Source organism: Ursus arctos, unplaced genomic scaffold, assembly GCF_023065955.2.
Source record: "Ursus arctos isolate Adak ecotype North America unplaced genomic scaffold, UrsArc2.0 scaffold_18, whole genome shotgun sequence".
Lineage (NCBI taxonomy): Eukaryota > Metazoa > Chordata > Mammalia > Carnivora > Ursidae > Ursus > Ursus arctos.
In genome coordinates, this window is record NW_026622852.1 from 54,596,561 (window position 1) to 54,620,430 (window position 23,870).

The following is a 23,870-nucleotide window of genomic DNA, read 5'->3' on the forward strand; positions in this document are numbered from 1 at the left end:
AGCAATTCTGAATGCGAACCGTCTTGGAATCTTGCCAAGAGAAAGAATCCACCTAAATTGCTGGGGGAGTCCCCCGGCAGTCTCACCGCCTCCAGGTGCTCGGGTCGGGGGACCTCAGCTAAAGGATCTGGGATGCAGCTGACGAGAGGTTTTCTGGGGAGGGGTGGGGGGGAGCCCCAGGTAAGGGCCTACAGTTGCCACCGACTTTGAGTGACCTTGAGTTCCAGGTGTGTGCGTTAGGAGTTGAGGAGAGGGCAAAACCCGGAGCGGATCTGCCTGGGGGGCTGGAGTCCAACCGCCCCGTTGAAGGCCAGCTCTGTTGCCTTCTTGCTGGGTGACCCGGGGCGAGTGGCCGCTCCAGCCTCAGTCTTCCCGACTGTGAGACGGGTGGACGATGGCGGCAGCAGCTTGTGTCCTAGGGCCATCGAGGGCGCAGATGCGCCCTCGCCGCGCCCGGCCCGGCGCTCGGCCCGCCTTGCGCGCGGGGCCAGCGGGCAATGCCTGTCGCTAACGGGGCGTGGATTTCCGCGAACTCGGGTTCCCGGGATGGGAAAGGGCAGCCCCGGTTCCAAGTCGGGACCTAGCGGAGGCTGGAGGGCGGAGGTGGGAGGGAGGTGTCGGAGCTGGAGGGCAGACCCGCGGCTGGGAAGGGAGGAGGAGGGAGGGCGGACGCAGCGCCCCGGCCCCCGCGCGCCCCGCGCCCACCCTCCAGCGCGGGCGGCCGCCTCGCACTCCCACTGAGCAGCTTGGCGGCGGCGGGCGCGGGCCGCGCGGGGCTGGGCGCGCCGATCTATTAACGTCTGTGTGTCTGGGCCGCGGGTCTGCGGCGAGGCAGGCGCCAGGGGCTCGCCTGGAACCAGATGTGCCGCGGCGCCGCTCTGGCCGCCACCGGCGCGGCGCGCTCGCACGCACGGGCTGGCGCGCACATGGCCGGGCGGGGCGGGCGGCGGCTGGCGCGCCGGGCCGGGCACCCCCTGGCTTTCGGGGCGACCCGCGACCCGCGTGTGCGTACAAGCGACCCCCTGGGCCCCACCCGCCCGCCGAGCGCGCCGACGCGCCCCGGCGGACCCCCTGGACGCTGGGCTTCCCCGGGTGGGGTCCGCCCAGCCCGCTGGCCTTATCCCCGGGAGGAAAAGGATGGCCTCTTGGAAAGCCCAGCCCAACCCCCTCACCCCACCCCACCCCCGAGGACCGGGGACTCTTCCCGCCCCCACCCCCAAGTTTGTTTTCTTAAGTTTGTGTGTAAGATTTTTAAAGTTCTGAGTCAGAGCTTCCCTTAAGATGAGGAGTTGGGGCCATACTGAGAAATGCCAGAGTAGGGGGAGGGGAGCAGGAAATGGGGCAAAGAAAATGTAGGGGTTGGCGGCTTTTAAACGCATGGATTCGCAAGGGGGCTTTTTCACCCACCGGGGTAAATACAAGGATTTCACCGAGGCCTGTCCCAGCTTGGCACCAAATCTGCGTCAAATACACGACGGTCTTCAGCCCCGGCTGCGGGTCAGGCCCTTGCCCCACCCCTCTCGGGGCGGCTTGGGGTGCCCTGCTCTTCCGGACCACCACTTTCCCTCCCTGGGCCTCCTCTGGGGTCCTGTGGTGAGCAAGGGAGCTGGGCTCAGAGCTCTCAAGTCTCACCCCGCGGGCTCCCAGGAGGGCCTTGGCAGCGACCCCTCCCAGCAGGAGAGGACCCCTTCCAGCAGCGGGGGGGGGGGGGGGGGGGGGAGGGGGGTTTAGGACGATGGAGGGGGGGATGGGAAGGGGGCACTTTAGTCCCCCTAGATGGAGGCCGCATTGAGAGCAGAGAGGTCTCGCAGGACAGGGTGGTGCTGTCTGTCTGAGCCAGCCCAGTCTGGCAGAAGAGACAGCCTCACCCAGGGCCTTGGGGTTTGGGGTGGTCCCCTTGGTTTGCAGTCCTTCCCGGACTTGTGGGAAGAGTGTTTCATAGAAAACCTTTGAAGATACGTGGAAAGAGTGGATGTTCCAGGCCTTGCAGCCTTCCTTGTTCTGGAAGTGGGGAGCTGGGATGCTGAGTGGGGGAAGGGAGTGTCAGGCCCCTGCCCATCAATGCTGGAAGGCGAATCCCCTGTACGTGCCCGTGGGGTGGGGACTCCTGCACCCTCTCCAGGGGCTCAGGATGGTGTGGAGGGGGTGAGACCTAGAGGGCCAAAGCTCCGGCTGTTGGCCAGTGCTGCAGTGGACGTTCCCTTGTGCAATATTGCCATCCTGTTGGAACGCATCACGTCACTCATGAAGAAAACAAGGCCCAGAGAGGAGCAGTGATGAGCTCAAGGCCACAGAGCTGCGACGTGGAGGTGGGATTCCAGCCCAGCCTGTTGGACTCTGGAGGTCAAACTTGGGGCTCGGGATCAAATCTCCTTTGTGTTTGGAGGCTCAAGGAACAAGGTGGTCTCCAAATTTTAGGAAAGGAGGATGCTGGACCCAGTTGGAGAGGGCATCGGGATAGCCAGCTGCCTGCCCCTCCAGTCCAGTCCCGCTGTCTCTGCCTTTCAGGGCAAGCAGATATGGCTGCAGCCCCCCACTACGCACCTCCCCTATGAGAAGAATGATGCCCCTGTTCCCTTGACCTTGAGTGCCAGCAAAGCCAGGCTGAAGCCTTTCCCTTGGCGGGGTGGGGGGTGGGGTTCTCTGGATCATGCTCTGGCTCCTACATTTAGAAAAACTCAGTAAATTAGTTTCTACAGATAGAAGGGTCAAGAAAGTGGGAAATCTTATAATACGTAATCCCAATCTATAGTGCATAAAAATCTTCGTGTATTGGGGGGGGCAGAATTGGGATTACCTCCCCTGGGACCCAAATTCCATTCATTCATTCAGGCATGCATGCATGCAGTCAGCCATTCATATATTTTTTCTTTCAGTGTTTATTGAGCACCTACTATGTGCCAGTTCAGTCTGTGACTGGCAGGGCTTCCTGCTGGATCCAGCCCAGCTTCTCTGGAAGCATCCACGAAGGACAGACTCCTGGGGTAGCTTCAGGGCAGCCTCTGTTCTGTGTGTGTGTGTGCGTGTGTGTGCACTGGCTCTGGGGAAAAGGTGTCCTACCGCTGTTGTTACGGAGTGAGACTTCAGTGTGCCAGGCACACGGTTGCCTGTGACCCTCTCATTAGCCAAAGACTCCGCTTCACAGACACAAACATGAGAGGTTAAGCAACCTGCTGAAAGTTGCACAGCCAATATATGGCAAGTCTGGGACTCCAACCTAGACCCATCTGACTCCAAATAAACACGCTAATGTGATTTAGCCCTTTACCAGGTCCCAGGCATTGTTTTAAGAATTCTTTGTGCGTTAACTCACTTAATCCTCATCCCAGCTCTATGAGGGTTATGTTATTTTCTCCATTTGCTTGATGGGAAAACTGAAGCACAGAAAGGTTGTAACTTACCCAGGGTCACACAGCAGTGAGGCGGGGATTAGAACCCAGGCAGGCTGATTCCAGAGTCCGGCTCTTAACCATTGTGCTGGATGAATCAGCCTTTATACTTGTGTGGGGAGCCTGTTCTGGCTGACTCGGTGGCAAGAAAGAGCCAGAAGGTGTTGGCAGAGAGGAGGATGTGGCCGTGAGAACTTCTTAAAGTAGGTGGGGTTTGGGAAGCCAATGGAAGGACAAAGAAACAGCCATTTCCACATCGTTTGCAATAGAGAAAAGTTGTAGAGAACGTAGACGGCCACAGGAGGGGAATGACGGTTAAGCAGTTTTGGTACCCCCAGGTGAGATGAGGCTTGAAGACGGTGGAGGTTAAGTGAACATCAGGCAACATGGGCTCAGCCCTGGTCCGTGCCACTCCCCGCCAAGGGCATTGCACCTGCCTTATCTCGCTGGTCTGGTCCATAACATCCGTGAGGTAGAGGGGCACCTGGGTGGCTCGGTCAGTTAAGCGTCTGCCTTTGGCTTGGGTCACGATCCTGGGGTCCTGGGATCAAGGCCCACATCACCTCCCTGCTCAGTGGGGAGCCTGCTTCTCCCTCTGCCCCCTGCTTGTGTTCTCACTTTCCGTATCAAATAAAATAAATAAAATCTTAAAAAAAATCGTGAGGTAGTAATAGTCACCAACATGAGAGTGAAGAGACTCGAGTGCTTCCTAGGCGCCGGGTATTGTCTAAGCACTGCAGGTACTGCCGTCCCCATTTACAGTGAGGAAACCAGACTTAGAGAGGTGAAGCCACTTGTCCGCAGAGCTCACGTAGCTGGAGGGACATGAGGCCAGAACTTGAATGCAGGTATTTCCAGAAAGCAGGTATGGTCTAAAGGGTTGTCCACTGCATAACTAGAGGGGGCACCAGCTACAGTATCATCTGTGCAGATGGTGCCCTTGGAGTTGTGCAGTGCACAGCCTGTGCAACCATACATGTTGTCCCTGGGTATGTCTGATCTTAATGCTGGCCTTTTCACCAATGTCCCATCCAAAAAAGGAAATGATATTCATGCACACTGTTCGTAGACTCATGTGCAAGCTGGATACATGTGGACATGGACCGAAAAGTCCACAAAAAATTAAGCAGATGTGTCAACATTTTCGGATTTAGGGATGATTTTTCTCCTCTCAAATGTCTTCCAATGCTGGTCTTTGTTGTGGTTGTTTCCTCTCCGTTAAAAAAAGAAGAAGGAAAATTGGAATTCTAGAGCAGTTCCATCCGATAGGACTTTCTGTACTGGTGAAAATATTCCCTATCTGCGCTGCCCGGTGCAGGAGCCGTTAGCCACTTGTGGCTATTGAACCCTTGAAATGGGGCTAGGCAGACTGAGGAACGGGATTTATGCGGTCATCATGCGATCAATGTAAATTTAGACAGCTGCAGGGAGCAGCTACCGCATGGGACAGTGCAGAGCTAAAGCTTGAATCCGTAGCTTTCATGTCGGGCCGTGTCATTCCCCGTTTGCGGTCCTGAAGTCCCCAGTTGCTAACCTCATGGGTGAGAGAAAGTCTGCTGCAGTTTCCCAGCTGGACTGGGACCTGCTGGATTGGAATCTCGTGGGATGGGATGGGAATGTCCTTTTTTTTTTTTTTTTTTTTTAAGATTTTATTTATTTATTGAAGAGAGAGAGAAAGGGAGAGAGAGAGAGCGCGCGCGCGCGCGCGCGAGCATGAGTGGGGGAGGGGCAGAGGGAAAGGCACAAGCAGACCCTCCGCTGAGCAGGGAGCCTGATGTGGGGCTCGATCCCAGGACCCTGAGATCATGACCTGAGCCGAAGGCAGATGTTTAACCAACGGAGCCACCCAGGTGCCCCTGGGAATGTCCATTTTTAACAAGCTTCCCGAAAGTTCTGAAACAAACTGTCAGCGGGCACCCCTGTGAGAAATTAGGAAGATCTGGCGTCTGCCGCCCCTCCCCGGGGCACCCCGGCAGGGAGGGGCCCGCAGGTTCCCAGAGTCATGTGTGAAGGCACTGGAAAAACTGCCTTCCAGGGTTAGCAGCCTTCTGGAGAAGAGCCCCCACGTGCATAAACCCCGGACAACTGGGAGGACCCACAGGGAGACGGATTACGGCGCACCATAGCAGAGAACTTTCTAGAGTCAGGCTTGGCTGTCCGGGGGTGGGACCAGGAACACGCTAGGGGTGTCGCAGGTGGCTCTGCACCCAGGTGCTGAGTGTGCCCGCTGCTGGTGAGGCCTGCGGACGCTGGGGTGCAGGCCGGCAGCGCCCCGCTGACACATGGCAGGGCATCGGCAGCCTTGCGGGCACCAGGGCCCCTGAGGTGAGCGGGTGTGGGCAGAGGGATCAGATTTGTTCCCGTAGCAGAGAGGCCCACGGAGCTGCAGGAATCTGGAGCACCTCAGAGCCCCGCGCCTGGCCAGTGGAGCTCATCTTGACCCCCAGCAGGTGCTGGCTCCAGGCCTTGCCAGGCCCTCGGGCTCTACCACGGCAGAGAAGAACCACACTGGGCCCTGCGTCACCCTTCACCCTGGTCTCGAAATGGTTAACCAGAGCCGCGTTCCCCCAGAGAGCTGCGGACCGCCTGGCTGCATGACTGTGACCCTGGGGTCATTTGCCTCACCTCTCTGAACCTCACTGTCCCCCGCTGAGAACGAGGCTTAATGACGGTGCCTTCCCCATTTCAGAAGGCAGGACTTTCTAACCCAGTGCCAGGCACGTAATAAAGTCAAGTAAATGGAGGCCAAGCCAGAAAAAAAAAAAAAAAAAGGGTGGGGAAGGAGTCCTCTGTCTCACCCGCAGGCCCAGCTGTGGTGAGGAGAGAGGCAGGAACGCTCCAGACGGCCCTTGGAGCTCCTCAGAGCCGAGCCTCAAACACATTTTCCAGTGCGCCTGGAACTCACAAACGGGTCATAAAAACCCTCCAGCGATGCTTTAAAGGTCAACCTCTCGGGGAGCACAGCGTGGTCCCAGAGCCAGGGTTCCGCCAGCTCCCGCCAGCCCCGAGGAGGGGCCCATGGCCCTGGCCTCAGTCTTGGCTGATTGCTGGGGGGGAGCTGCTGGGGACCCCCAGATGGAACAGGGACAGAGGGACAGGTTCTTCTGGGGCCAAAGAAACCTGACTTTACAGGGCGGGGTCTGCCGACAGGATTCAGAGTCTATGAATCACCGAACGTTCCATGCGAAATGGTGTGTGCACCTGTGTTTTTCTGGGGGACGGGCCCATAGAATTCCTCAGATTCCTCAAGGGGTTCAGCAGCGAAAGAGGGGAAGAACCAGCGAGCCAGGACCTGGGTTTCGTTTGGGAAGAATCCTAGAGGGAGAACGGTTGTCTGTGTAAAGCCCCACCGCGTCTAGCACGTTCTCAGGAAAGCCCTAGACTGTTCCGTCCTGTCTGTGCCGCCCTGACTGGGAGGAGTAGTCACTGTTGTCACCCCACTGCACAGGTGGCAAAACTGAGGCCCCAAAGGGAGGGGGGTTTCCTCATTCCGAGATGTGGGGGCAGGGGGAGGCAGTCATTTGCTCTCTGGGTGGGCTGCTGGTTGCCTGTCCCCCACTGCCCCCAAGCATGCCCGATTGCTGGGTCAAGGGTCAGCTCCTAAGTCCCCCCCAACCCCCACAGCCACCCCAACCCAGGACAGAGGGAGCAGGAAGGAGACAAATGTGTATCCTCAGTTGTGGGACTGCAGTGGGCAGAACTTGGGATCCCACTGCCTTGCTGGGAGTGCCCCCTCCTCCTTGCCTCTGTTTCCCCATCTGCAAAAATAAGGGGTTTTGGCACATGATCTGTGAGGTCCCTTCAGGTCTGGGTCCTTGAGAAAACAAGAGTCACAGGCTTGAGCACCAAGAGCTGTTGGCGGGTTTTAGAACCAAGCTATGGGAAGTCAGCACATCTCGCTTCCCGGCCACCAGCGCTCACCCTGACTCCCAGCACGTGCTGGTCCCAGGTCTCGAGAGGCCGTCTGAACCGGGCTCATAACTGGGAGGCAAAAGCCCCACGCTGGCCCCTGAACAACAACTTCACCCTGGTCTGGAAATGGTTAACGGGGGCAGCTTTCCTCCAAATACCAACCCCTTATTAAAATGTAGGTCTTACAATAAATTTGGCATTTGGCCACCAACCTTAGATTAAAACCAGACGGACAGACGCTAACCTCCTTCTCAGACCTAATTTTGAGCCGAGGGCTGCTCCTCTCCCTCCTGACTCCCAACCCCCCTGGGGCCCCACTTCAGCCAGGTGCCCCCACTTTCTGGAGGTGGTTTTGGGGTCTGGGGAGTGAAGAAGCCTGGGCCGACCACAGATGTGTCCAGAGGAGCCTGGAAGTTTGGATTCTTGGGCTCTTGGGCTGCTGAAGCCAGAGGTGGAACCCAGATGCCTGGGGGGCACGAGGGGAGGCTCGGGAAACCCAGAGCCTTTGAGATGGTCAGCTGTAGCTGGCCTTGACCTCCTGGCCCTCTTCTGTGCCTGAGAATGGGACACGGGTACTCTTTATCCTGTACCTTTGTCTCTGCTCCCCCTGTTGGGCCCAATGATCCCATTTTTCAAAAGCTCCTGGGCCAAAGAAGCTTTGGCCCCACCTGTACCTGCCCCCTGGCTCGTGGCAGCCCCCCTGTGGAGACGCTTTGTCCCAGGAATCTGCTTTGTGCAGCTTTCCACTGAGGGTTTCCGCAAAGATGGGGGAGCCATCGTCTGGGCCTTACCCAGCCCCGTCCCCCACTCTCACGCCCCTCCCAGAGCCCCCTCACACGTCCAGGGATGGGCTCCTTTCCTTGCCACTCTCTGCTAATCCCAGTGGCTCTCTCTGCCCCTCCGCCTTTTCCTGTGTACTTCTTTTTAAAGAAAATTTATTGAGATATAATTCACATACCATTTAAAGTGGGCCCTTCAGGGAATTTTAATATATTCAATTGTGCAACCATCACTAGAGCGATTCCATCAGCCCCTAAAAAACCCCTGCACCCCTTAGTCATCCTCCTTCCCTCCCCACTCCAACCCTCCCCGCCCCCAGGCCTTAGCAGCCACTGACCTACTTTCTGTCTCCATAGATTTAGTTTTTCTGGACATTTCTTTTCTTTTCTTTTTTTGAGATTTTATCTATTTATTTGACAGAGAGAGAGAGAGAGAGAGCACAAGCAGGGAGAGCAGCAGGCAGAGGGAGAAGCAGAAGCAGGCTCCCTGCTGAGCCAGAGAGCCCGAAGCGGGGCTCGATCCCAGGACCCTGGGATCATGACCTGAGCCAAAGGCAGACGCTTCCCCCACTGAGCCACGCAGGCGCCCCTGGACATTTCTTAAGATTGGGATCATACATGATGCAGTCTTTCATGCACGGCACTGACTTCTTTCACCTGGTATCATATTTTTAAACATAAGTCATGTTTTTAAGGGTTCATCCATGTCATAGCATGAATCAGCACTTAAGTCCTTTTCACAGTCGAGAAACATTCCCTCGTGTGGACAGACTACGGTTTGTTTACCCATTCATCGGCTGATGGACATTTGGGTCATTTCCAGGTTTGGGCTATTATGAGGGACATTCATTCGTACTCAAGTTTTCGTGGGGATATGTGTCTCGCTTCTCTTGGGTATATACCCACGAGCCGGATTTCTGGGTCAGATGCTAACTCTCTATTTACCGTTTTGAAGACCTGCGCGACTCTTTTCCAAAGTGGCCTCACCATCTTATGTTCCCACCAGCGGTGCTCGAGGGTTCCAATTTCTCCGAATTCTTGCCCACACTTGTTATTATCTGTCTTTCGATGCTAGCCACCCACTGGGTGTGAAGGGATGTCTCATTGTGGTTTCGATTTGCATTTCCCTGGTGACTAACGCTGAGCGTCTTTCCACATGCTCGTTGGCCATTTATTTATCTTTTTTGGAAAAAATGTCTATTCAGATCCTTTGCTCGCTTTTTTGGAAGATTTATTTTACTTATTTGAGAGAGAGCGAGAGCGCGCATGAGCTAGGGGAGGGGCAGAGGGAGAGGGAGAGAACCTTGAGCAGAGCCCAATAAGGGGCTCGATCCCACGACCCTGAGACCATGACCTGAGCCGAAATCAAGAGACTGAGCCACCCAGGTGCCCCGATCCTTTGCTCATTTTTAATTGGGTGACTTGTCTTTTTATTGTTGAGTCTTAGAGTTCTTAACATCATCTGAATACAAGCCCCTCACCAACCATATGATTTGGGAACCTTCTCCCCATTCTGTGGGTTGTCTTTTCAGTTTCTTGCTGGTGTTGACTGAAGTTTGAATTTGGATGAAGTCCAATTCATCTTTCCTTCTTTAATTGCATGTGCTTTGGGCGTCACATCTAAGTAGCCGTTGTCCGGCCTTTCGGAGGGGAAGGCAAACGGGCTTTGGATGTTGGGATTTCCCGTTGTTTTCTGGAATGAGGCATTCCTTCATTTAAAGAATCACGCATTCAGAAATATTGTTTGAAACCAAACTTCTTGCCCGGTCCTGGGAATCTAGAGGTGACAAGGCAAACCCAGTCCCTGCCTTCCTGGAGCTGAGTTAAATGAAGAGACAAGCACGAGGTAGATAAACCAAAACAGAAAACCGACTTTGTTACAAAATGTGTGGGAGAGGGAGAGGGCCCAGAAGCCTGTAGCGAGGAGATCTGGCCTGCCCCGCGGGCTGGGAAAGCCTCTCAGGGCGGGGAATTTAGGCTCAGACTAAAGACTGGGTAAGCCTGAGCCAGGCAGAACTGGTGCAGTGCCCCAGGCAGAGGGAAGAGCTTGGGCAAAGGCCCTGCGGTGGGTAGGAGCCCATGCCGTCTGGTAAGGCAGATCCCATTGGTGCTCTGGCCCCTCCACTGGGTTTTCTGAGGGGGTCCGGTCATCCTGTGGAAGTGTATGCAGCACATCGTGGCCTTTGTGGATGGAAGGGACAGGCTCCAGACCCCAGAGAGACCCAAACACATGGTTTCTAGTCTCCTCCAGACTCCAGGGTCAGCCCACGCCTGCTTAGGTCCCCTGGTAACCACCCGGGTCACTGGCCTGGGGGCGGGGAGGGGAGTCTGGGTGTCAGAGTCCCAGGTTGTTCATTCATTCATTTACTCAACACTCAAAAAATATTTGTGAAATGTTTACCTTAAGCCAGGCCCTGTGTTGGGTTCCAGAGGGACATAAAATAGTAAGTTCCAGGCCCTGTTGGACAAATGACCCCACATTTACTCTACAGTGTGACACAGCTACGACAGGGGCTCTGGGAGGCCTTCCCGGAGGAGGTGGCATTCTGCTGAGACATGAAGGTGAGTCAGGGAGGGAGAGAGGAAGGGTTGTGAGCCCAGGAACGGTATACACGGGGTCTGCAAGTGAGGGTTGTGTATGTCCAATGTGAGTGCCAACTTCAAGGAGGCCACAAACCCAGGACAGCAGCCCTGAGCCCTCCTGAGCACCGGGCCCATCCAGTGGATAGAGCCAGAAAGGCCTTCTAGAGAAAGGCTCCATCAGTCTGTTGTGTTCACCATGCCCAGGGCTGGGCTGGAGGCTGGACCTACCTCCTCTCTCCATTTTCCCTGGAAACGGGCTACCAGGGATGTATCCAGAAAAGAAAGGGCCAGGGGAATGGGCTTTCTTTGCTGTGTGACCCTGGGTAGGTCCTGGCCCCTCTCTGGGCTTCCCTCTGTCTTCTCTCTAAGACAGAGACAGCCCTGCCTGCCCCTCTGGAGGCTGTTGGGGGCCCCCAGGGAGGTGATGCTAGGAAGTCTGCCTGTGTGATCTCCCCAGAGGACCTGAGCCCCTCCTTTGTGTCTTAGGCCTGGTCTCTCAGTGTTCGGGACCAAGGCCAGCTTGGCTGGACATGAAACCAGCTCTTACGTTCCTTGCTTGGGATCCTGGCTGGAGTGGGGCTGGCCGCCTCGGGAAGGGCTCCAGGGACCATGCTTCTTCTCCTTCCCCCTTCCTCCTGTCACTCCTTCCTTTCTTCCTTCCAATGTTGCTGGCCTGACTCAGTGCCATGCCTGACCCTGGCCCTGCCCTGTTAGGTCTTACCGGCTGGGCAGCCTGCATGCCTTTCCCTCCGGCGTGCTACTCCAGGCCCCAGCTTGTGTGCCCGGGAGCTCCGCACACACCCCACCCAGCTCCAGAAACACCTCTGCGGCCTTCAGTCTCCCTCCTCCTGGCTGTACCATTCACCCTAAGCCCGTGGAGAGACCGTCAGAACCCCCCTGCAGGAGGAACGGGGAGGGGGGGATGGCGGTGCAGGCTCTCTTAGGGCCGGCTGCCCCATGCCAAAGGGGCCAAGAGCCTGGGCTCTGTGCCCACCTGTAGGTTCAAATCCCAGCTCCAGCCTTTCCTAGTCAGATGGCTTTGGCATGTTGCTTAAGCCGGGGAGCCTCAGTTTCCTTATCTGTAAAACCCAGAGAGGTAGTTCCTGTTATTCCCATTTTTCAGTGAGATTCCCGAGGCTGGGAGCTGTTCAAAGGTTTGCCCTCAGCCACTCGGCTGGGGAGCTGAGCCGGGCCTCAGCCTCAACCACTGGGCAGTCCGGCCTCTCCCTTCTCCCCCAAAGGAGGTGAGCGGTTACCCTCAGCGCCCTCTAGTGGCACTCAGTGACAGCTCAGGGCAGTTTCCAGAATTCCCGTCTGAGCCCGACCAGGCAGAACCAGGGGTCCTTCAAAGGAACCCTCATCTCTTCCAGGAGACCTGGGAGTGGGGGCTGAAGCCTTTGCAGGCCCTCCGGGCCCTCCACCTCCACTTCCTTCCTCCGACTTTCCTGGCTGTAAATATTTCTGCAGCTTGGAGCTCCTTTGACCAAGGCCCGGTGTTAATTTGTTAAATCCACATCAAGGTCCTGGGGACCCGCTGTTTATTTTTGTGAACGTGTTGGCAGAGATCACATCGGAGGGGGGAGAGGGGCTGCTTATTTGGTCAGAATAAATGCTAATTAATAAAAGTTATTTATTTGGGTTGGAGCTCGCTGCGGCCCCGGGGTCAGGCGCAAACTGACTATTTGAAGCAAAAACAAACAGAGAGTGTCTCTCAACAGCTTGAGAAAGGCAGAAACGAAGAGCCTGGGTTTATTTGTCTTAGGAAGAATTTGCAGTTAATTCCCTCCAGACTATTTAGACCCTTAAATTACACGGAATAAGAAAAACCATGGGTGCAGGGGAGAGGAGCCAGGAACACTCGATCATTTGGCTGAAAGCAGAGTTTTTAAAAGTCTTTGGCCCGCAGTCAGCCAAATAAATGGTATGTGTGAAATAATTTAATGGCAGAAAACTGTGCACAGGTCATTTTTTTGTATCCTAATGTAATCGGGGACGAAGTAATTTGGTTTTAAGGGAAAGAGAGTGCGGCAGGCCTCCCCCCATCCGAATACATTTCTCTCCCGCCCGATCCGGCCCCTCGCGATGGCACCTAAGCAGCCCTTGTAACCGCGGGCGGGTTCGGGCTTCAATTTTGAACCCCGGAAAAAAGCAGGACTTTTACTGAACAAAAGGAGATTTGGGGCACAGCCCGACTTGGAAAGAGCAGGGCCCCAGCAATCGCTGGCCGGAGGCTTAGTGAGTATTTCTTTTCCAAATGCTGGAAAGGCCTCACTTGGGCCTCCCCCACCCCCGAGGGCCACACACGCCCACCACGATCCGCTTCTCCGGAGGTGGCTCAGGAACGTCGGGTCACCAATGTCCAGCACATTCGCTGGGAAGCAGAGGCCAGCCCGTGGGTTCGAATCCTGGGTCACCTTCAGGACGCTGCTTGAGGTGTCCTTGGCGGCCTCTCAGCCTCTGCGCGCAGCGGGGACCACGGACTAGGGCGAGGGGACCAAAGGGCCGGGGAGAAAGACCCTTGACCTTGGGCACAAAGCCGTTTGCACAGAAGCAACAAGGCTAAGGGCAGTGACCATGTATCGAGCAATTCCTCTGCTCTTGGCACCCAGTTAAACTCTGCTCCTCATGGGAACTTTGTGTGACTTTGGGCAAGCCATTGTCCCTCACAGCTCCCAGAGGTGAGGTCTTGCTTTGGAACAAAGAGGTGCCGAGGGACGAGGGACCTACTTCTGTTATCCCCCCCCCCCCCCGCCCCAGGCCGGGATGGAGATCCAGGGGCATTTCCACACCAGGGAGGTGACGTGAGGCTGTAGGCTTCCTAGAGCCAGGACTGAGATTGCGACAGACCCCTGTGTCACCTTCCCTAGGAGCAAGGTGGGTGAGGGAGGAGACCCCCACAGCCTGGGCCGGCGGAGCCTTCTGACAAACAGGAATTCCAACCTAGAGGTACCACCTCGGCCTCAGTCTCCCTGTGCGGGAAGTGGGGTAACGCCTGCGGGCCCAAAGACTCAGTGGGTGGAAGCATGGGCGACGCTTGTCACCACTCGTGGGCCAAACCAGCTTTTGCTGAGCGTGCCCCATCGGAGCGCCCTTGGTGTGACCCCGGAGAGAGCAGACCCCAGACCCGCGAGGAGAGCAGCTGGTGTTGGTGTGGGAGGTCTGGGGTTGTGGGGGGCCCGGCGCTGAATGCCTCTGCGTGAGGGTTTAGGCTCCAAGTCACCACACAGTTTAACTGGCGAAAGAGCCGAGTTGTTTCTTCCGGCGCCCGCTTGGCGGGGCGAAAGCTGCAAAATGGTTTTCATTTAAACACCCTCCGTTTTGAATTGCTCAGAAACTTCTCGAAAAAGTCTCCTTTTTTGGCTGAAATGCTTTCTGCATTGGGCGTGTGCCCAAACAGTGTTGCCTGGAGGGGGACGGAAATCGTCTCTGGGATGGCTGGTGTTCTAGAAGCTTCCATCCTGCTTTCGGGCTATTGATCACCACCCGGTTTTCAGTTTGTTGTTTTGGTTTAGATTTCTTCCCGCTCCAGGGGGCAGGGATGCGGGGCAGAGAGACATTCTCAGGCACCAGACATTCTCATCCATCTTCGCCTTTTCTTGGAGGAGAGGGGTGAGGAGAGAAGGCTGGAGCCCGGCCAGGGGACGAGGCGGCTCCCTTGGGGCCACTCGGGTTCCCTGCCACCGCTCCCACCCCCCTGCCCCCACATGTGACTCCTATGTTTGCAACAGCCCTGAACGTCCCGCTAGACCAGCGCCGTAAGCACTGTGAACGAGACGATTCTTTGGTGTGGGGGCCTGTCCTTGTCTTGAAGGAGCCCCGGCCTCTACCCGTTCAACCCCCGTGGCACCTCCCACCCCCAGTCCTGACCATCAAAAATGTCTCCAGGCACTGTCAGGTGTCCCCTGGAGGCAAAATTGCACTCCGTTGAGAGCTACCGTCCAAACTCAGCTGTAAGGTCATCTTTCCCCAGGCCCCGCCCTGCATCCTGCCTGACAAGACCCCCATCTGCTCCCACGATCATTATTTACCAGTCTCATGGAACGCTTCGGCCTCCAGTCGAATCAGCTTGTCGCTCAAGAGTCAATAAACCCGGCTAACGTGGGAGCTTGTTTGAAAACAGGGACTGAGTGGTATTTGTTGTTGGGTCTGGAATATTCTAGATGCTCAGCAGAGCACATACCCAGCATTGTTGGAAGAATATTGGATGTGTTAAGGGAATGTGTAACTGGGGAGGCAAAAATACAAAGTATGGACTCAACGCCCAAAGGTTGACTGTATGGTCTGTTGTCCATACTGGGCAAAACAGACCTTCCCAAACACCACTGGTGGGAAGCCTTGGGGGCGGGGGGAGTCTGGCCACTTCTGGCATTTTTCTCACTGGCCCAGTGATCCCGCTTCTAGGAATCTGTCCCAAATATGCACTGGCAAAAATAGAAAATCATGTTTGCGTGTGGTTCTTCATCGTGGCATTCTTTTAGTGGCAAAAGATTGGAAACGCTCCAGGGGCCAATCGATAGGATTCCAGGAGAATAAACCACAGGGGAGTCCCCCAGCCAAGTGCTTGGGAGCTGTGGAAAGGAGTGTGAATGATTTCCACGCACTGGATGGAGGGATCCCCGGGTTCTACTGCTAAGTGGGAAAAAGTGAGGTGTGGAGCAGTACTTGCTATCCTTTTTGCTAGAAGAGGGGGAGAAAATATTATACGCATTTTATTATATTTGCAAAAAGCAATGCCGGAAGGATAAGGCAAAAACTGCCTTAAAAAATAAGTTCCGGGCGCCTGGGTGGCTCAGTGGGTTAAGCGTCTGCCTTTGGCTCAAGGCATGATCGATCCCAGGGTCCTGGGATCGAGCCCTGCGTCCGGGCTCCCTGCTCACTGGGGAGCCTGCTTCCCCCTCTGCCCCTCCTGCCTGCTCGTGATATCTCTTTCTCTCAGATAAATAAAATTTTTTGAAAAAATAAAATAAAAAATATGTTCCTCCGGGTGGAGGGAGGGAACGCGAGAGAAAATAGAGTGTGGGGAACAATCCCCATAAAGAGGGTTATGTTTGTTGTGCCGAGATGGAATGGCATCTGACTATTACCAGGTCAAAACAGGCAGGTTGAAGCACCAGGGTGTTCGGCATGATCTCATGCTTGTAAATTTTTTAAAAATGTACATTTGTAATCTTGTAAAGCGTGGGGAGTGGAGCTGGGGAGAGGGGAGTATTTTGTTTTACGTCTCAGCCTTCTCTGGTATTTGAATCTATTCCTGTGACAAGCAGTGACATTACTTGGTTATTAAAATATCCATTTTTAATAAAATCAGATACATAAGGAAGTGCTGAGCTTGGCGGTGTTGCGTGTGTGGGGGATGAGTGCTGCAGGGGATCCCACGTGGACTCAGGTGGTCAGGAGGGCTCCCTGGAGGAGTGGGCAATGAACTGGGCCCTCAGGGACAAATAGTCGAGTCCAGTTCTGCCCCCGATAAAATGGAAATGTGGCAATAGTGGCTGTTCCCCCCCCCCCCCCCCGTCATTCCCACTTCTTGTGCCTTGCCTCAGATGCCTTCCCTTCCTCCCTCTGATCTGATTGGAAAATTCTTGTACGTCCTTCAAAACCCACTTCAAGCATCACCTCCTCTGAGGAGCCTTCCTTGATCATCTCCCCATCACCCGCCAGAGCTGAGTACCCTCCTGCATCCTGGTGTAACCTTTGTCCCCCAGCACTGGGCATCTTATTTGGGGCCTGTCTCCCTCCGTCTGCTCCATCTCTCCCCAGTACCCGGCACAGCCCCTGGCACACAGCAGGTGCTCAGGGTGCAGAAAGATGCCCTTCTGCACTGGGGGCCTTCTAGAAGGCTGCTCTCAGCAGCCGGCCAGGTGGGTTTGGTGAATAGGACCAGGACTCTGGTGCCAGCTTGATGGTCCAAATCCCTCCTCTACCACTGACTGGGTGCTTGAACTCGTGCCAGAGACCTTGGCCTCCCTGAACCCCCCTCCCTCGTCCCGTGTAAGTTGGGGGGTGATGAGGATGGCAGCCATTGTCTCTATAGGATTGCTGCCGGCAAAGATCGCAGGTGCTAAAGAGCCTGTGAGCGGTGGGCCCGCGGAACTGTGACTCTTACTGCTCTTGGTTATGGGTTCGAGGTCCGCAACCAATATCCGCGGAGGGTTTACCGTGCCCCAGGGCCTGGGCCTGGTGCCGAGGACACTCAGGGGTCTCCTGGGCCTCCCTGGACAGGTCCGTTGTCCCTTATGGCAGCGGGAGCCTGTGCCCTGGCTCCAGGATAGGGGTCCGGCTGCTTTTGTTCACTATTCTATTTCCCGTGGGCACTGCACCTGCCACATCGTAGGTGCTCGGTTAATACGAGTGGAAGGGATGAAGGGAGGTGTGGATTCAAGGGATCTGCTGCTGCTCCCGGGGCTGGGCCATCCATCCATCCATCCGCGAGGGGGACACACCAGGAAGCACTCGTGCCAACTGCCGAGCTACTGCCTGTGTCCCGAGCCTCTGGGCACCGTCACCTCCGGGCGCAGGGCGGGCCCCTGCCGGCCGGCCGCCCACCTGCTGACCCTCGGCCCCTCCGCAGGTGAGTGCCCCAGCCCGGGGCGTGGCGGCGGCGCCAAGAGGAAGAAGAAGCAGCGGCGGAACCGCACCACGTTCAACAGCAGCCAGCTGCAGGCGCTGGAGCGCGTGTTCGAGCGCACGCACTACCCCGACGCCTTCGTGCGGGAGGAGCTGGCCCGGCGCGTCAACCTCAGCGAGGCGCGCGTGCAGGTGAGCTCGGCGCACCTGGGGCGGGGTGGGGGTGGGGATGAAGAGCGCGCGGCCACCTCTCACTTGGGGCTACGGAGCTGCGGGGGGGACGCATGGAAGAGCCCGAGCATCTGAGGCCAGGACTGAGGTTCAAATCCAAGCCCTGCCACTTAGCGGTGTGGCCTTGAGCAGGTTACTTAACCTCTCTGTGTTGAAGGTGCCTCCCTGGAAAGTGAGGACCACGTGGGTCTCTTTTATAGGGCTCTTAGGAGAATTAAAGGAGGTAACATATTTGTCAAGGGCTTACGGAGAGCAGTGCCTGGTGTGAAAGGCTGTGATACGGAACAGTCGTGTTCAAGGGCTAAGGGCTGCTCGGTGCCGGCTCGGAGCCCAGTGCTCAGCTCGCCCCTCTCTGGTTACCACCTTGTAACAGCGAAGAGCTCGTGTTCGCCTTCCTGCACGCGTTCCCTCGCCCTTTCTCCGACGCACACTACCGCCCCCCCGCCCCCCGCAGCAGAAGATCCCCATTTTACAGACAAGGAAAGCGAGACCCGGAGAGGGGAAGCTGCCAGCCCAGAGTTGGTGGCAGAGCGGGCACGCACTGCCTCCCAAAGGATGCGGGTCCCCTTTGCCGCCTGCTGCACCCGGTTCAGCACGCCTCCCCCGCCCCCAGGTCTGGTTTCAGAACCGCCGGGCCAAGTTCCGCCGAAACGAGAGGGCCATGCTGGCCAACCGCTCCGCCTCGCTGCTCAAGTCCTACAGCCAGGAGGCCGCCATCGAGCAGCCCGTGGCTCCCCGGCCCACCGCCCTGAGTCCGGATTATCTTTCCTGGACAGCCTCGTCCCCCTACAGGTGAGAGCAGGAGCCCCTTCCGGTCGGGAGGGGGCGGGGCCTCTTGGGGCCCAGATGCCTCTGAGGATCTGCGGGGAGCTGTGAACGGTGCGCAGGCACCCTGAAGCCCGGGTCGGCCTCAGTGTGTGAGTCAGTGTGCGTGTGCGTGTGAGTGTTGCATGAGTGTGAGCACGTGTGCACACGAGTGTTTCCACATCAGTAGGTGCACATGCTCATGAGTGTGCCTGCGTGGGTGTGGGTGTGTAGGGATACGCGTGTGCACGGTTGTGCGTGCACGCCTGTGTGCATGAATGTGTAGAGGCAAGAAGATGAAGCCCGTCCGGAGGGGGCAGGAAGAACCCTTGTCACCCTGAGGACGCTGGAAACCAGGAGGAAGATTTCTGGGCTGGCAGGAGAGCCCCAGGGCCCTGGGTCGACCTCCCTAGCTGGGAGGGCTGAGGGAATGGCCTCCCTAGCCCAGGGGTCCTGGCCGGGGTCCAGTGCTAACTTCTGGGCAGTGTTGCCCTGATCAAAGCTGGAAAAAGGAGGCAGGGCAGGAGGGAAGAGGGAAGATGTGCCAGGGAGATATGTTTCCGTACCCACAACGCCAGGGGGCGCCACCTGCCCCTTAGTCTGTGTGAGGCGCTCTGCTGGAGCCCCGGTCTTGGGGGAGGCGAGACCCAGCAGGCCGGCTTGTGGGGTCAGAGACCTCCTGATGCCTGTGGTGGCCAGCTCTCCCCCCTGTCCTTACCTGGAGCAGGAGAACGAACAGGCACCCTTCTGTACAGGTGTGTGTTCCCGCCACCTGCATCCCGCTGTGTGCCAGGCCCAGCGCAGGCACTGGGGGTGGGCAGGACCCAGGCTCTGCTCTCAGGAGCCCCTGATCCAGGGAGGGATGCCCACAAGCGCACAGAGGCTGCTCTGCGTCCCGGTGCCGGCTGTGGGTGTTTCTGACTCCTCCCCGAATCCTGCAGCCCCAGTCATGCCCGGCCCCTGGGGGGAGGGCTTCCCAGGCGAGTCAGGTGAGGAGGGGAGGCTGGGGTCCAGGGCTGGCAGCAAGAAGTGGTCAGCTTGGGGCAGCATGCCAGCCATAGCTACATGTCCTCGTGCCTTCTGTCGCCACCAGCACGGTGCCGCCCTACAGCCCTGGAGGCTCAGGCCCTGCGACCCCGGGAGTCAACATGGCCAACAGTATCGCCAGCCTCCGTCTCAAGGCCAAGGAGTTCAGCCTGCACCACAGCCAGGTGCCCACGGTGAACTGACGGCCGGCCCCCCAGGACCCCGCTGCTTCCCTGGTCGAGCAACGGCAAAGAGGGCAGACATGAAAGTGACCTTCTCCTGTCCGCTGTCTCCAGGACAGGTGGGTTGGGCTCTCCTGGCCCCTCTCTCCAGTCCGGACTCCTGGGCCCAAGAGGCAACTGAGATGCCGGCAGCTCCTTGTCTACAGCGTGGGAGACTTTGGCCCATGACCTTCGGGGGGGTTGGGCCAGAGGCGGAGCAGGAGGCCATGAAGGACTGCATTTATTTTGTGTTTTAAAACCGAAAAGCTTTCGTCTTTAAGAAATAAAAAAAATTTTAAGCCCCAAAAAGTTCGAGGGAGGGCGGATAAGGGCAGCAAAGCAATTGAGTGGATGGCCTTCTGGGGGCCTCTCTGGCCTGCGGCAGGCTCAGGGACCGCCCTGGGCCCAGCTCAGACCAGCAGGCGTGGCGGGGCCAGATGCCGTCATGTCTGAGCCTTTTTATGAATGAAGCCGTCCATCATCCAGCAGAGCCCCACGGGTGGGGACTCGGGGAGGAGGACAGAGGCTTGTCCTGGACCCCATAGCACCTAGGTGTTTAGGAGAAACCCTGCTGTGTGACCCTGGGCAGGATCCCTTCCCTGTCTGGGCAGGGAGTGTCCCCTCTGCCCTACGGTGAGGGGCAGGGTGGGTGACCATGGATTCCTGGGCTGGCCAGACTGGGGGGGGGCAGATGCTGGAATTAAACGCCTTATCTCTGGGCATGCAGAAGGTATGGGACCTTCCTGGGCATTTGATCGTAGAGGGGCCTACTAGGCAAGTGGCCCAGGAAGTGGGGGTGCAGAGTGGAGGTCACACGCGGCTTCGAAAGACAGAAGAGTGGTCCTAACAGGCAAGGGCACCAGAAGACCTTATCCAAGTTCACCCACCTTTTGAAAATGATAACTGGGGGTGACAGAGGACACACGTACCGCCAGCTAATGACATCACTCATAGGGAGTTTGCAGGAAACCGGGGTGAAGGGAGTGGTCTGAAGCCAGCCCCTTCCGCCTGGCCCCCTACGGCCCCTTCTGTGGGACACACTCTCCTGGGAAGTTCAGAGGCATTTCTGTGGATAGTGACCTCAACCAGCCCCCAGCAAGTAGGACAGCACTCTCCGACCCCTAGAGGGCACAAAGATGACCAGCCCCTCCTGGTGATGGCCCTCATTGTGACACAGCGATCACACCCCAATGGAGCCAATCGGGGGGCCCTCTTCTCCCACAGTCTGCCTGCCCATGCTGCAGCAAAGCGCCCCAAAGTGTCAGCCCTCCCCCCGTGGCTTCGTCTCCTAGATCACCTCAAACAGGTCACAGCCTCGTGACAACCCTTGCGTGAGAGACAACCCCCATTTTTGTTTTAGAAGGTACAGTACTTACACCTCTCGGTGAGGTGAGGACCCCTCCCCATTCTCCCCCATTCACCCCGAGATCTTCTTCCCCATACTTTGTCTGGGATTTCACCGTGAATACCGGGTTCTTGGGCACTGAGCTTTGCCCTTTTCCCATGTGCACACGAGCCCCAGACGCTCACCGTGTGACTTCCTCGTGGCTGGCCAATTGGAGAGTGTGAGGCGCCGGTGACGGTGGGGGAGGCAGGGGCTCTGGCTGAAGGCGTGGAGAGGGGGCATTCTCTAACTACGAGAGCCTGAGCAGGGGAGATAACTGTGCCCTGGACGGTGTGTGTGTGTGGGGGGGGGTTTGGCTTGCTCAGTTTGGCCTCTGCCTTGGCTAAGTGATTTCTGGGCCTCCATTTACCTTTGATTCACTGAATGAATAGGACACACTTGCTGTGTTCCAGGGCCCTGATGAGAGAGCAGAGAACTGATATGGGGTCCCTTGCTGCAGAGGCCACACCAAACACAGGGAGCCCCAAAGCTAGTCTAAGGCATCTGGGCAGTCTTCCTGGAAGAGGTGTCCTGGAAGGATGAAGAGTTGGCCAGACAAAGAGAGTGGGAGAGAAGAGTGTTTCTGGCTAAGGGAACCGTGAAGAATGTTACACAGAAGTGTTTCTGTGTAAAGGCCCTGGGTCAAGCCAAAAGCTGTGTCTTTGGGCCAGCGGGGACAATTCCAGGGCTGGATCTCCCCGTGCAGGATGAAGGTGGAGAGAAGCAGAAGCTGGCTCAGGTGGGGCCGGTGTGGCCAGATCTAGAAGTTTGGATGTTATCCTGGTGGTGGGGAGCCATGGAGGGGATTGGCTCGGTGGAGGGACACCCCCGCCCCCCGGGGTTCTGTGTGGAGGAGTGGCCATAGGGCTAAGAGTGGAGGCAGGGAGGCCCCTGCAGAGGCCAGGACAGATGTCCAGGGAGGAGCGGCAGCACCTGGGCCAGATGGGGATGGAGTGGGCAGGTCTGGGAAGTGTCCCAAACACAGCAGGGGCAGGGGTTAAGGACCGGATGATGGGCTGAGGGAGACGAGGGGGGCCAGGTGGTGGCCAGGATTTGGCTTAGGCACATGGAAGTGCCCGGGACGAAGAAGACCCTGGAACCAGGAACTGCCTGGTAGGGGTGTCGGGAAGATGCTGGCCTGCTCTTCCATGAAGACGAGAGCTGGGGGCCGTCCTGGCCTGAGCAGCCTCCTCCCTCGTGAGGAGCTTACCATTTCCCCCCAACCCAGGAATCCGCACCAGCAGAAGGCCGGTGGCCCATGGGGGACCAGAGCAGTGCCCTCCTGGCAGCCAGGCAGGCAGGCCTCTTTCCTCCCCAGAAGCACTGAGCTGAAAGCAGGCGACAGGCCAGCCCAGGCACCGGCCAGAGCGCCAGTGCTCAGATGGAGGCATGGCGGTCTTTCTATTTCTCATCCAAAAGGAGGGTGCCATGAAGCATCTCCAGGTTGGGGTGGCCCACAGCAGAGACGGGGTCACACTGGGCAGAAGGCTCTGGTTGGGGCCTAGAAGGCGGGTCCCAAGAACACCAGCTTCAGAAAAAGCTGGAGACCTGTTTCCCACGGAGGCACTGGCAGTGCCGTTGGGCCACAAGGATGTCAACGTCACTTCCTCCCAAGCATGCTAGAGAAAACAAACCGGCTTAATCGTTTACACGTGCTGCTCCGGGGCACAGCAGCCCTCCCTGTAACAGGCTGTCGCTAGTGTCCCCCTGATTGCAGAGCTGCATGGGCAGGCCCCTGGGCACCCCGTCCTGGGATAGAATTTTCTATGAGGATAAGGTATCCAAGGTCCCGTCCCAGGCTGGGAGAACTTGGAATCTTTCTCCTTCCGACTCTCTCTGCCCATTTGGCCACGCCCACTTGGGAGAGGCCATTGCTTGCCTTTGCTAATGTTTGTTTGGTTTTTTGTTTGTTTGTGCAAAATAAAAGAACTTGATTGGAAGAAAGAGAAAAAAGGCAGCCTGGGCTCTCGCAAAACCCCAAACCTGAGAGATAGAGACCAGTTTTACCTGGGGCAAGGCACCCTGTGAGCCTCAGTGTCCTCCTCTGTAAAATGGGGCTAACAACGGGTAATAAGAACCGAAGCCGCTTCCCGGGATTGTGGGCACAGAGTCACCTTCTATAAACGAGCGCTTGGTGTTTACGGTGGAGAGGCACAGACTGGAGCTGGAGGAAGTCATAATACTTCCCGTCCTGGGGTGCAAGAGCACATCTCCTGCCCCGAGAACCCAGCACACACAGTTCAGGGGCCCTTTGGTGCCCACACTCTGCGAGCACCCCAGCAAAATGGCAGGCCCAGCCCCTGCACCTCTGTCACCCACCCCTGGAGGGCGCTGTGGGATTACAGCTGGGCGCAGAGCTGGGCGACCATCCGGCCTCGCTGCCGCGCCTGACCCAGCCTTCTCTCGAAAGACGAAGAAACGAGCAAATCCCAAATCACCAGCAGGGGTCACAGCGTCAACATGGGCACAAGCCTTCCGGAAAATGTCCCAAGGGTCGTGAAAACGTTCACATGCTGTCACCAGTAATTCCATCTCAAAGCCCCACTTCGAGAAGGAATCCAACATTGGGGGGGAACACCAGTATGTGCTGAGCTGTTTAGCAGACATTCATCTATGTAATGTGAAAACTCTGGGAAGCACACAAACCCAAATGTAAATATTATAATTTAAATGCTCATCGCGGCTTGCAATCCGCTCGTCTGCGTATTTTCTGTCCTGTGGCTAATAACCTTATAGAGAAACAGAGCGAGCAGGCCAGTGCAGTGTCTCAACTGCATAAAGAGCTCTTCAAAGACAGAAAATGTGCCTGCTCCCCGCCGTGTCCCCTGTGAGGGAGCGGCCCCCTTCCTGAGCTGTGACTGCACCCTCGGTCCCCCAGGTCCTGAAGATCTGTGGTCATCAGTAACTCTTTTCTGTATTGCAAAGAGTGTGTTAGAGAGCTTCTTAACCCTTAGTTCACACCGCAGAAGCACTG

The 23,870-nt window shown here is 57.0% G+C and overlaps 1 protein-coding gene across 1 annotated transcript in view; it reads left to right on the top strand.

Moving 5' to 3' along the window:
- The window catches only part of PRRX2 (paired related homeobox 2), a 49,408-nt gene extending 25,822 nt beyond the window's left edge, over window positions 1-23,586 (top strand). Inside the window, exons 2-4 of the mRNA XM_048223399.2 lie at window positions 17,235-17,422; window positions 18,075-18,253; window positions 19,359-23,586. Of these exons, the coding sequence (XP_048079356.1) occupies window positions 17,235-17,422; window positions 18,075-18,253; window positions 19,359-19,494 (503 nt within the window). The 3' untranslated portion in view covers window positions 19,495-23,586. The remainder of the gene's footprint in view (window positions 1-17,234; window positions 17,423-18,074; window positions 18,254-19,358) is intronic.
- The last annotated feature ends 284 nt before the right edge of the window (window positions 23,587-23,870 follow it).